The 12,142-nt window shown below is 45.0% G+C and overlaps 1 protein-coding gene across 1 annotated transcript in view; it reads right to left on the reverse strand.

Moving 5' to 3' along the window:
- The window catches only part of SNX2 (sorting nexin 2), a 54,685-nt gene extending 52,833 nt beyond the window's left edge, over positions 1-1,852 (reverse strand). The window contains exon 1 of the mRNA XM_032156570.2: positions 1,707-1,852. Within this exon, the coding sequence (XP_032012461.1) occupies positions 1,707-1,814 (108 nt within the window). The 5' untranslated portion in view covers positions 1,815-1,852. The remainder of the gene's footprint in view (positions 1-1,706) is intronic.
- Between the last annotated feature and the right edge of the window lie 10,290 nt (positions 1,853-12,142).

A 12,142-nucleotide genomic window follows, 5' to 3' on the forward strand; every position in this document is an offset into this window, starting at 1 on the left:
TAATCAAACTTTGCAGACTTACTGAAAAAAGGTTGTAACACTCTGTTTTTTAAAGTTTTATTCACATGGGAAATACAGATTATAGTTCTTTCTACTCAACTCTAAACGACCCCCAACAGAATGCTTAGCCTTCACAGTATTCTAGTTCACACTAGGGTCAATCAAATTTGTTCTGATTCTCGCTGGTTAGAAAAACTGTATCCTCCAAAAGGAATACAGGTCTTAGGATCCTGCAGACACTTTCAACACATGTAGATTTTAAAGTAGCTGTATAGTAAGTAGAAAGGGCTAAAAGGATACTAATCCCCGAAAATATGTTCTGCAAAATAATTTTTATTAATTTTAGGAGGTGCTGGTTTTAACTTAGGCAAACATTTACTATTAGGTTTGTGCAAAAGTAATTGCGGCTTTTGGCTATTAAAACGGATAGCAAAAACTGCAATTACTTTTGCACCAACCTAATAAATACACATGTTCAAGATTTTGTAAGAGACACAAAGATGATCAGGAAACTAACACTAACCTGCAGGAAACCTATAACCTGAGGGGAGGTGGGGTTTGGCTGGGACATTGCACATGCAATTAGCAGAACGTGATCAGTGCTGAAAACGGTTTCCGGGTTTCCAGTTTCAGGTAACTGAATTTCAGATAATAGATATTTTATAGTAATTTCCAACTGATTTGGTGCAGAGTTGAACAAGCCACGAAAGCTTACTAAAAGTACTTTATAAGCAAGTATAGCCCACGGTAAACAATCCTCTGGGAAATTTCGTACATTTTAATTCACATACACACACTTAAAATTAGGCTGTGAGGTGTGGGTGCTCTCATCAAACCCAAAGCAATTCAAATGTGAACTGGATATAGGAGGGCCCAATACAGTTAACTTTAGAGGGTGTTTCCTTTGACAAAAACAGGAACACACAGCTTCAGAGATCGCTGATCAAGCGAGAAAAGAGGAAAAAGGAGTGGAGATCTGTTTCTATTTCTCCCTTGGTAACTTAGAAAAACACACACACACACACACACACACACACAACAGCAGTTTCCTGGACTAATCCTGCCTTCAGCTTTACATTTTATAAATACTACGACCTTTTAAAAGTCTAGGAACTGCAGACAAACAAAAACAGGCAAATGCATTTACCTATTTAACAGTCCAAATCAGAAGCAGCTACCTCAAGAGGAACCAGCAGTCCGTGAAGGGCCATTCCTGGGAAAGTGCACCCATTCGTTCCCCACAGACCCTCAACCCCTCAGCGCTCACTTCATTGCGCTCCCCTGGCAGCCGCACACCCTCCCTCGGAAAAGGAAAAGCGAGCACCCCTCCAAAAGGGCTACTGAAGCCCCCGGAGAGCTCGGTGGAGGTTTACTGGGATGCAGAGAAAGCCCTTCTCTGGCTTTAAGAGGAGGAGGTGCAAGTGACACCGAGGAAGGCCAGCAGAGCTGGGAAAGGGCCGCCGCAATACTCAGTCCGGTCCCGGCCCCTCTGAGGATTAGGTCGGCACCCCCGGGCCACAGGCTGCTTTCCTGAGGAGGCCCTGCGCTCAGCCCAAGCACGGCACTGGAGGTGGGGCTCGCGTCACAGGTGTCACCCCAAGACGGTCCTTGCAAACCCGGGGGGTGGGGAGGGACAAGTCGGGGCAGGGGAAAGGTGAGACGCGCGGCAGCGACGCAGCGCAGCACCCACAGCGCCTCGGTCTCACCTCTAGGGTGGAGACAGTGCTGGTGAACAGGTCCTCTCCGTCCTCCAGATCCTCAAAGTCGGTGGGCTTCCCGTCCCCCAGCGGAGGAGGTTCCCTCTCGGCCGCCATCTTCGCTCACCCGAACGACTGCGCGAGCTGGGCCTCGCGGACCCGTCACGTGAGCACGCACGGCTGGGCCCGCGCCGACCCGCCAGCTGCCCCGCCCCCGGCCGGCCTCTCAAGGCCCCGCCCAGCCGCGCTCGGCCCCGCCCCCGGCCTCTAGACGGCGCCCACCCGGAGCGCGCTGCGTTCGCCCCGCCCCTTTGTCCCGCCTCCTCCCAGCAAGTCTAGGACTTGGCCTTCTTTTCGCCGCGGACTTGCTGACCCGACTTATGTGGCAGAATCTTGGACTTTATTACCACATCACCTTCTTGGCGGGACTAGGCTAAGTAATTTCTGTTGGCACTACTTTAAATCTTCTGTAGGAAGTGGTAGAGCCTGGGGACCAGTCTCTGGGCTTGGATTGCACACAGGCTGAGGCGAGATGGAGTATTGGTGAGCGAGAGACACGTACTTGTCTCTTAGATCTCTCTAGAACTGTCCAATAGAACTTTCCGACATGATGGAAATGTTCCCTATCTGTGCTGTCCAATACAGTAGCTACTGGCCACCTGTGACCCCTGAACACTTGAAATGTGGCCGGTGTGTGGAACTGAGTTTTAAAATTTTATTTATTTTTAATTAATTTAAATCTAATTAGCCACATGTGGCCAGTGGTTACCTATTTGGTGATTGCAGCTCTAGATAACGAAAGGGACCTGAATAATTTCTCGTCTGCGATTCACTCCAATTTTATCATGAGCCACATAATTTCTTTCTCAATAAGTCAAAAGGTCTAGAAAAATGATAGGAAAATAAATGGATGATTCTTAAGAGCACATAGTCACATTCCCTGGCCTGCAATCCACCACCTTATGGAAAGTCTGGAGTCTGTCATGGGTCAGAAACTTTAACCTCTTATGAAAGCTCCCAGCCTGACTTGAAGTGATTATTATATGCATCCTTAATTTTTACATGTGTCTCTATTTATTGCTTACTACTTTCTGTCTTATGCTATGGCCGTATATATTCCCAGCTTATCTTTTTTAGTGGACATCTGAAATAGGTGAAATATAGGTCCTGATGCTTGTTACAGAGACCCACAGTAAAAGTGGTTTGAAAAATGAGCAAGTTTAATTGTCCCTCATGTAGGACTAGGGCTGGTGTGAAGGTTCTATGAGATCATTCAGGGACATGAGACCCTTCTGTTGTTCTGCCCTCCCTAGGATGTAGTCTCTTCCTCATGGTTCAAGTCAGCTCACCACCAGTTACACCACATTCCAGCCAGCAGAAAAAGAGTGAAAAGAAAACAATAATGTCACCTTCCTTTTAAGGGCACAGTTCAGAAGTTGCACACACCACTTTTGTCCACAATCCTTTGACCAGCTTGTTAGCTACATGGCCATCTCTAGCTACAGAAGACATTAGGAAATGAAGTTATTTCTCCCCCTAAAAATTAGGGGTTCACTTACCCTGGAAGAAAGTAGGGAACTAGTGGTCTCTGATAGTGCATTCATGGTTTTCATGGTCGTATACCTGAACTTTCTTCTCAGCTGTGAGTTTTCTCCAGCTCAGGGAGGGAATACATCACCTAGGCTTAAACCAAACACAGCATTGACTCCTTAGTCTCAGTGATTTGTGGGGGATCAGAATCAGGTGCCTTTTCCCTAAACTCTCAGAAGCTTTGATTGTCTTTCTCTCCCTAGTCAGCCTAACCTCTATGAGCCAGAACTGCAATAATTGTCTTGCTATTTTTCTCAGCTCATCTTCTTCCTGGTTCATTGCTTTTCTGTTTCATCTTCTCTGAAATCCCAAATTCAGCCATCAATTTCTCTAATCTTATATCCAGATTGCTAAAGTATTTGCATAATAAATCCCAACCTCAGATTGAAGATCCTGTCAGTCCATTATTTCCAATTCTGACTTCTACACTGCCTAAATACCATTAGTTGTTTCGTTTCCAATTCCTTCAACTATTCTTCCCAGCATAGGTGCTAAAAAGTCATTTTCTCCTCAAGTATCCCACCATCTTTTTCTCTTCATTTTCATCAAATGATTAGCCTCCTCATTCAATGACAAAATAAAATCACTGAGTGAATCACTTCACTTTCAAGTACGATTGAAATTATCTTCTCTTTGTGCTCCCACCAGTTGTTGTGTATATTTTAACACCTACCATGTTGTGCTGTGGTCACAGACGCTGTTCTATCACCCCTAATGGACTGAAGGATCGTTGATGTCAGGGAGCATTCATTATTTGAGGATGGATCCTGAGTAGCCAGCCCTGTAAAAGTTATTTATTGCAGTAAAACAAATTACATAAACACATAGCAGCTTGTAACCATAAATATTTATTTTCTCATGGTTTTTGTGGATCAAGAATCCTCCCAGTTCAAGTCAGCTCACCACAACAATTACACTGCATTCCAGCCAGCAGAAAAGGAGTCAAAGGGAAACATGATGTTACCTTCCTTTTAAGGGCACATTCCAGAAGTTGCACACACCACTTATGTCCACATCCCTTTGACCAGCTCGTTAGTTACACAGCTTAACTGGGCGCCCCTGACTCAGGGTCTCTCAGAAGGCTGCAATCAAGGTACTGACCAGGTAGGCAGTCATCTCAAGACTCAACTGGAGAGGACTTGCTTCCAAGCTCACTAGCATAGCTGGTGGCAGGTCTCAAGTTATTTCTGGCTCTTGGCCTGAAATCTGAGTTCCTTGCCATACAGGCCTCTTCGTAAGGCTTCCCACACAACATGTCAGCTTGCTTCTCCCAGAGCAAAGACTTTTGAGAAAGACAGAAGGAGACAGCTCTAAGAGAGGGTAAGAGGGAGTTAGTAAGAAAAAAAGCCAGAGTGTTTTTGTAACCTAATCTCATAAGTAACGTCTCATTACTTTAGCTGTATTCTATTCATTGGAAGCCCACACTCTAAGGAAGGAGTAAAACAAGGGTGTGAATAACAGGAGGCAGGGTTTTGGGGGGACATTTTAAAAGTCGCCACAAGGCCCCATAGTGCATTGCATTCATTAAGATAGACAACCTATTAACACCCTCAATGAAAGAATGAATGAAATGAAGCTCAGAAGAGCGAGCTAAGAGGAAGATACAGATCTGGTAGCTGGAGCCACTGTTACATGAGAAGGCCCAGGTAGTCTGGGAAGCACAACCCTAAGGATGATTTACAGTTGTAGACCTGTAATCTCAGGTACTTGAGAGGCTGAGGCAGGAGGATCCCTTGAATCCAGGAGTTTGAGACCAGGCTAGGTAACACAGAGAGACCCTGTCTCAAAAAAAAAAAAAAAAAAAAAAAAAGACAGAGAAAGAAAGAAGGAAGGAAGGAAAGTAAGAAGCAAGGAAGGAAGGAAGGAAGGAAAGAGAAAGATCATAAATAAACCTGAAGAGCATCAGTCAGAGAGATAGGAAGCAATCTGTGAGAGAGGGCTGTAAAGAAAGTAAAAGGACAAAGAAGAGAGCATTTGTGGTATCACATACCTTGGGTAGATTAATAAGATGATAACTGAAAAGGTGAATGGTTAATGAAAATTTAAAAAAAGGGTGTAGCAAGTTGTGATGGTTAATTTTATATGTCAGCTTGGCTGTGCTATGGTGCCCAGATATTTGGTCAAACATTATAGTGTTTGTTTCTGTGAAGATGCTTTTTGGATAAGATTAACATTGAAATTGGAAAACTTTGAGTAAAACAGATTACCCTCCATCATGTGGGTGGGTCTCATCTAATTAATTGAAGGCCATAGTAGAACAAAGACTGGCCTCCTCTGAGCAAGAAAAAATTTCTGCCAGCAGACTGCCTGTGGACTCCAATTGTAACTTTTCTCTTAGTCTCTAGCCTGCTAGCCTACATCATCAGACTTTAAATTCACTGAGCCTCCACAATTGCGTAAACCGATTGCTTAAAATAAATCTCTCTCTATTAATACATACATCCTGTTGGTGCTGTTTCTCTGGAGAACCCTAACTAATGCACTAGTATAAATTATTATCGTTTCAAGGAATATAAACGAAAAGAATGACAGAATAGGTCAATAACTTTTGGAAGACAGGTTTATTTTTGTATGTTTGTTTTATTTTAATGGGAAAGGTTTGAACATGCTTATATTAGTATATAAGGGAAAGAGGTCAAAGGGGGGAGCAAGAGGTTGAAAATGCAATATATAGAGAGATAACCAAAAGGATGAGATCTGAAATGCAGGAATGAGATAAAGAGCAAGTAGATAAATTTGTCTTAAAAAGGAGAAAGGATTCCTCTTCTTCTGAGAGCGGAGAGATGGAGGTGAGAGTTTGTATTAGTCAGCCATTGTTACATAACTAACCATCCCAAAATGTAGTGGCTGAAAACAACCACTACTTATTATTTCTCATGAGTCTGCAGATTAAGTAGGCAGTTCTACTGAACCAGATTTGGCAACTCTTATCTTCAGGCTTGTTCATGCTCTGTGTGGTCAGCTGATAGATTGGCTGAGACAGGCTGGACTAGGATGGTCTTGGCTAGGACAATTCAGCTCTGCTCCATGTGCTGTCATCCTCCAGCAGGTTAGCTTGGGCTTCTGTTCAAGGTCCTAGCAGAGCTCCAAACAGAAGGCAGAAATAGGCAAGCACTTCTTTAAGCCTCCACAAAAGGAAGTTACATGGGCAAGCACAGGATCAGAATGGGAAGGGACTACAAAATTGTAGAGCAAAGGGTGTGGAAAAGGGAGGTGGTTAATTGGGACAATGAATGCAATCAGTGTACCTCAGTGGATGTATTTATAGACTTGTTTGTAAATATAGGGGCAAGAAATGGAAAAAGTCAATACTCAAAAGCAATATTTTTCGGGAGTAGGGGGGAAGTTAATTACTAAGAGAAAAGAAATTAGTGTCAGCATAAGTGGCATGAGGAAGAGCATTTTCTTTCTTTTTTTTTATTAATTTTTTTGCACACAAAACAAACATTTTCTAAAAATACATACAAACAAAAAGATGCATATCAAACATATTAGGAAGGTTGCACATGGGAAGTCGGGGAATAAAAATGGGGGGTGGGAATTAAAATAAATGAGAGAGGGACTTTATATGGATCAGTGATAATAGCTCAATCCTCTATTTGACAAAGAAGAAGGAGAAGGAAGAGGAAGAAAAAGAAAGTGGGATAAAGGATCAGAAAGGGAGGAAAATAGAAAAACTTAAGAGTATGACTCCAGGGTAGACCTGTTCTGTTGTCACTGAGTTGGTTGGTTGGTTTGTCTGTTGTATTTTTCATATGTTTCATATGTTTCGCCATGTTGGCCAGGCTGGTCTCGAACTCCCAGCCTGAAGTGATCAACCCGCCTCGGCCCCCCAGAGTGCTGGGACCACAGGCGTGAGCCACCACATCCAGGCCCAACATTGCTTCTGGCCTCCGTGGTAGACCTCCCAGACGGGGCGGTCGGGCAGAGGCGCTCCTCACTTCCCAGACGGGGCGGCCGGGCAGAGGCGCTCCTCACTTCCCAGACGATGGGTGGCTGGGCAGAGGCGCTCCTCACTTCCCAGACGATGGGTGGCCGGGCAGAGGCGCTCCTCACTTCCCAGACGGGGAGGCCGGGCAGAGGCGCTCCTCACTTCTTCCCAGACGGGGCGGCCGGGCAGAGGCGCTCCTCACCTCCCAGACGATGGGTGGCCGGGCAGAGGCTCTCCTCACTTCCCAGATGTGGAGGCTGGGCAGAGGGGCGGCCGAGCAGAGACGCTCCCCACCTCCCAGACGGGGCGGCGGCCCGGCAGGGGCTGCAATCCCAGCACCCTGGTAGGCCAAGGCAGGCGGCTGGGAGGCAGAGGCTGCCGCGAGCCAAGACCACGCCACCGCACTCAGCCCGGGCAACAGCGAGCACCGAGCGAGCGAGACTCCGTCTGCAGTCCCAGCACCCTCGGAGGCCGTGGTGGGCAGAGCACTCGGGGCTAGGAGCTGGAGAGCAGCGTGGCCAACATGGCGAAACGGCGCCTGCAGCCAATGGCGAAAAAGCAGGCAGCGGCGGTGGCGCGCGCCGGCAGTCCCAGCCAGCGCGCGGTGCGGGGTAGCAGCAGTGAGCCGAGTAGATTGCAGGTCGGGCCACAGAGGGGAAAGAAAGAAAGGAAAGAAAGAAAGAAAGAAAGAAAGGAAGGAAGGAAGGAAGGAAGGAAGGAAGGAAGGAAGGAAGGAAGGAAGGAAGGAAGGAAGGAAGGAGGAAGGAAGGAAGGAAGGAAGGAAGGAAGGAAGGAAGGAAGGAAGGGGGAGGGAAGGAAGGAAGGAAGCGAGGAAGAGCATTTTCAATAGATTGTGTGTAGAATTGGAGAGAACATTCGCTAGGGACATATAAGGGATTGACAAGTAGTATTGAAAGCCCAGATGAGGTGGAGACAATATGATAGAAATAATCTCTACATTTATGAGATTTTCTCCACTAGCCTAGCAATGTTGGTGTAGGAGTGGAGGTGGATAGTTGGACTGATTCAATGTTAGGCTTTTTAAGGATGATCTCGGTGAACAAGGGAACTAAGGATTTTGAAGCCTCTCAGTAAGAGTGACCAGAAATATGTGGTTTCCAATGACAAGGAGAGATAGGAGGTGTCATATATTTCAAAGGAGGATTTTTTTTTCAAGAGTATTGATGGATTAGCCAGGTGTGGTGGCACGCACCTCTGGTCCCAGATACTTGGGAGGCTAAGGCAGGAGGATCCCTTGAGTCCAGGAGATTGAAGCTGCAATGAGCTATGAGTGTGCTGCTGCACTTCACTCTAGGCAAAACAGCAAGACTCCATCTCTTAAGAAAAAAAAAGTGATGGTATAAAAGTGATATTTGGAACCCAACACAAGCTGTATTTAGGGGATAGAGTGACCTATTACTCAAGGCAGAAGGGTTGAGGGAACTTTCTGTGAAAAATTAGAAAATATATAGAAAGTGAAGGGAGGGGCCTTATCTTTGAACATAGCTCCTGGTGAGTGAGGTTACATATAGGACAGCAGCCTTGAACAAGTAAGAATTTATTATGATATTCTTTGCAATGGTATTGGGAAAAATAATCATTTGATTGCTTAAATAAGTATGATTGGTTATCATTAAGTGAAAATGTTTTAAGATTCTTACTGGAAAATAATGAAAGTCTTCACAATTGTTTGAAAGAAAGCAAAGGAAAGAAAGATGAAAGGAAGGGAGGAAGAGAGGGCAGGAAGAAAAGAGGGCTGGATGAAGGGAGGGAGGGAGGGAGAGAGGGAAGGAGGGAGATAGATGGCCAAGTATAATGTTGTTGTTGTTTTTCTTCACAGGCCATAAATGCAAACAAATAAATTCCTATTACTATAAAAGTGTGGGCCAACCCTTAATCAGTGACATTACTAAGAACTGTGAAATGGTTATACATTTGACCCTTCCACAGCATGGGTTTGAACTTTGTGGATCCACTTAATCTTGGATTTTCTTCTGCCTCTGCTACCCCGAGACAGCAAGACCAACTCCTCTTCTTCCTCCTCCTCCTCTACCTATCCAACATGAAGATGATGAGGATGAAGAGCTTTATGACAATCTACTTGCACTTAATAAATAGTAAATATATTTTCTCATCTTTACAATTTTCTTAATAACATTTTCTTTTCTCTAGCTTACTTGATTGTAAGAATACAGTATATAATACATATACAAAATGTGTGTTAATCACCTGTTACATTATTGATAAGGCTTCTGGTCAGCAGGAGGCAATTCGTAGTTAAGTTTTTGGGGAGTCACAACTTATATGCCAATTTTGTTTTGTGGGGGAGGGAGGTCAGGGCTCCTAATCCCTGCACTGTCCAAGGGTCCATTGTATAGTGTGACTCCTATGTCTCAGTGCCTGAATGGCAATGGAGTGCTGCAGATTAACGCATCCTTTTTTTTTTTTTTTTTTGAGACAGAGTCTCGCTCTGTCGCCCAGGCTGGAGTGCAGTGGCGCAATCTCGGCTCACGGCAAGCTCCGCCTCCCGGGTTCACGCCATTCTCCTGCCTCAGCCTCTCCGAGTAGCTGGGACTACAGGCGCCCGCCACCACGCCCGGCTAATTTTTTTGTATTTTTAATAGAGACGGGGTTTCACCGTGGTCTCGATCTCCTGACCTCGTGATCCGCCCGCCTCGGCCTCCCAAAGTGCTGGGATTACAAGCGTGAGCCACCGCGCCCGGCTAACGCATCCTTTAATAATAATTGTTTCCTCTTCCTCTTCCTCCTCCTCCTCCTCCTCCTCCTCTTCTTCTTCTTCTTCTTCTTCTTCTTCCTTCTTCTTCTTCTTCCTCTTCCTCTTCCTCTTCTTCTTTTTTTTTTGAGATGGAGTTTTGCTTTTGTTGCCCAGGCTGGAGTGCAATGGCATGATCTTGGCTCACTGCAACCTCCACCTCCCGGGTTCAAGCTGATTCTCCTGTCTCAGCCTCCTGAGTAGCTGTGATTACAGGCACCCACCACCACACCTGGCTAATTTCTGTATTTTTAGTAGAAACAAGGTTTCCCCATGTTGGCCAGGCTGGCCTCGAACTACTGACATCAGGTGATCCACCCACCTCGGCCTCCCAAAGTGTTGGAATTACAGGCGTGAGCTACCACGCCCGGCCACATTTCCTGAACACCATAAAGGGGGACATGCACATCATAGGAACACTTCAACAAACAAGGAAACAAGAAAACCCTGATCCCCCTCCATTAAAAAAAAAAATCTTACACTGTAAACTGCCTCTGTGCTTCTGTCACCCCCAGATTCCCCAGAAACAAAAGCTTCACCCTACAACTCTGAGCCTATGTTTTCCTGCTGCCCAGCCGCTCCCCACTCCCCTGGCCAGAAGTGTCCAGTGGTGCACCACTACAGTCACCACCAACTGTGCAGCAACACAGAACCCACACTCAGAAGTGCTTCATGCTTGGCTTAATGCTCTGTTGTAACCAACTTGAAATTCTTAATAATTATGAACAAGGGGACCCATGTTTTCATTTTGCACTGGGCCTTGCAAATTATGGAGCTGGTCCTGACTCCCATCTGCCAGTCACACAGCACCAGAGGACACCAGGAATGTTGAGTGACTCATCACCCTAGGGCAGGGGAAGCCTAGCTGGTTTTCCACTCACTGCTTTTCCCCAAGAGAATTGATGGGGTGACTTTGGTCTTTGCCACCAATACCTCTCACTCTCTACTTCTGGGAGGAGCAGGAATGAATGTTATAGACATTTACATATTAATAATGTTTGTCCCATCACACATCCTTTTGAGGACAATAAGTCAAGTTCAGACATAAATTATGATACGTATGTGTATATGGTTAACTTTACAAGGACTAGCACATGTAAAGAAAGGCTTAAAACAATTTTTCTGTCAACCAAAACATTAGCAACAAAATAAGGAAGAGGAGACTCAGTATTTCCAAGAGATACATTTTAGAAGCATGGAATTCTAGGGACAGATTCATTTACTTGAGTGAGTTAAAATGAGAATGGAAACTATTAAACATTGAGAAAAGACCTAAGGAAATAAGATACAGTGTTAGAGGCTAGGTAAAGAAACTGGACCAAAACCAAAACAAAATGAAGCAAAACTAAAGAGTAGTTTACTGCAACCTCTTTTTTTCAATTCTAGTCATGAACTCTGTCTCCTACATCAGAGACTTTCTTGTTCCAGTGAAAGATTGTGTCTTTCTGTCCTTCATCACCCTTGACATGGTACCTTATACACTGTAGTCCTCAATCAATATTTGTTGTTTGATTGAAAATAGTAAATCTCAAAGAGAAACAGAGTCCATTGTTTTAGATCAAAGGAAGCAAACTGTCAGCCTCTAGGCTTGACACAGATGGCTTTTATTTGGTCAGCACTGTTTTTTTATATTTTAATCAACTGGCAATATTTAAGAATCAAGAAATCTCACATAAAAATTTAGATTTCTGGCTTCTCTTTAAATCTGGCTGTATGTAGCCCATATCTCTGTGAGCATATGCTCTCCAGTATACCATGGCCCCCAGCTCACCCTGTGTCCATCTAACACGAATGCATTTTGCTCTCCTGTGGCAAAGACTGGGTTGATTCCCCAAATCCATTCCTACCCCATTCTTACTTCACCCAGGTTTTGGCAGGCATCATGGCAACCCAGAACAAAGAGAACTTTTCCTCCTTCCTTACAGCCAGGGGTGGTCATGTGAATAAGTATGGCCTGCCTATTTAATGCAAACAGAGTTATACGTGTAACTTCCGGAAAATGTCTTTAAAAAAGGAAGGCCTGCCCTTCCCACACTTTCTCCTTCTGCAGGCTGGAATTCAAATGCAATTGCTAGAGCTCCAGCAGCTATGTTGGACCATAAAGTAAACCTGGGACTGGTATAGCAACAAAGTAGGCAGGGCCTGAGTCCC

The sequence above is a fragment of the Hylobates moloch genome, unplaced genomic scaffold (genome assembly GCF_009828535.3).
Source record: "Hylobates moloch isolate HMO894 unplaced genomic scaffold, HMol_V3 SCAFFOLD_6, whole genome shotgun sequence".
Classification (NCBI taxonomy): Eukaryota; Metazoa; Chordata; class Mammalia; order Primates; family Hylobatidae; genus Hylobates; species Hylobates moloch.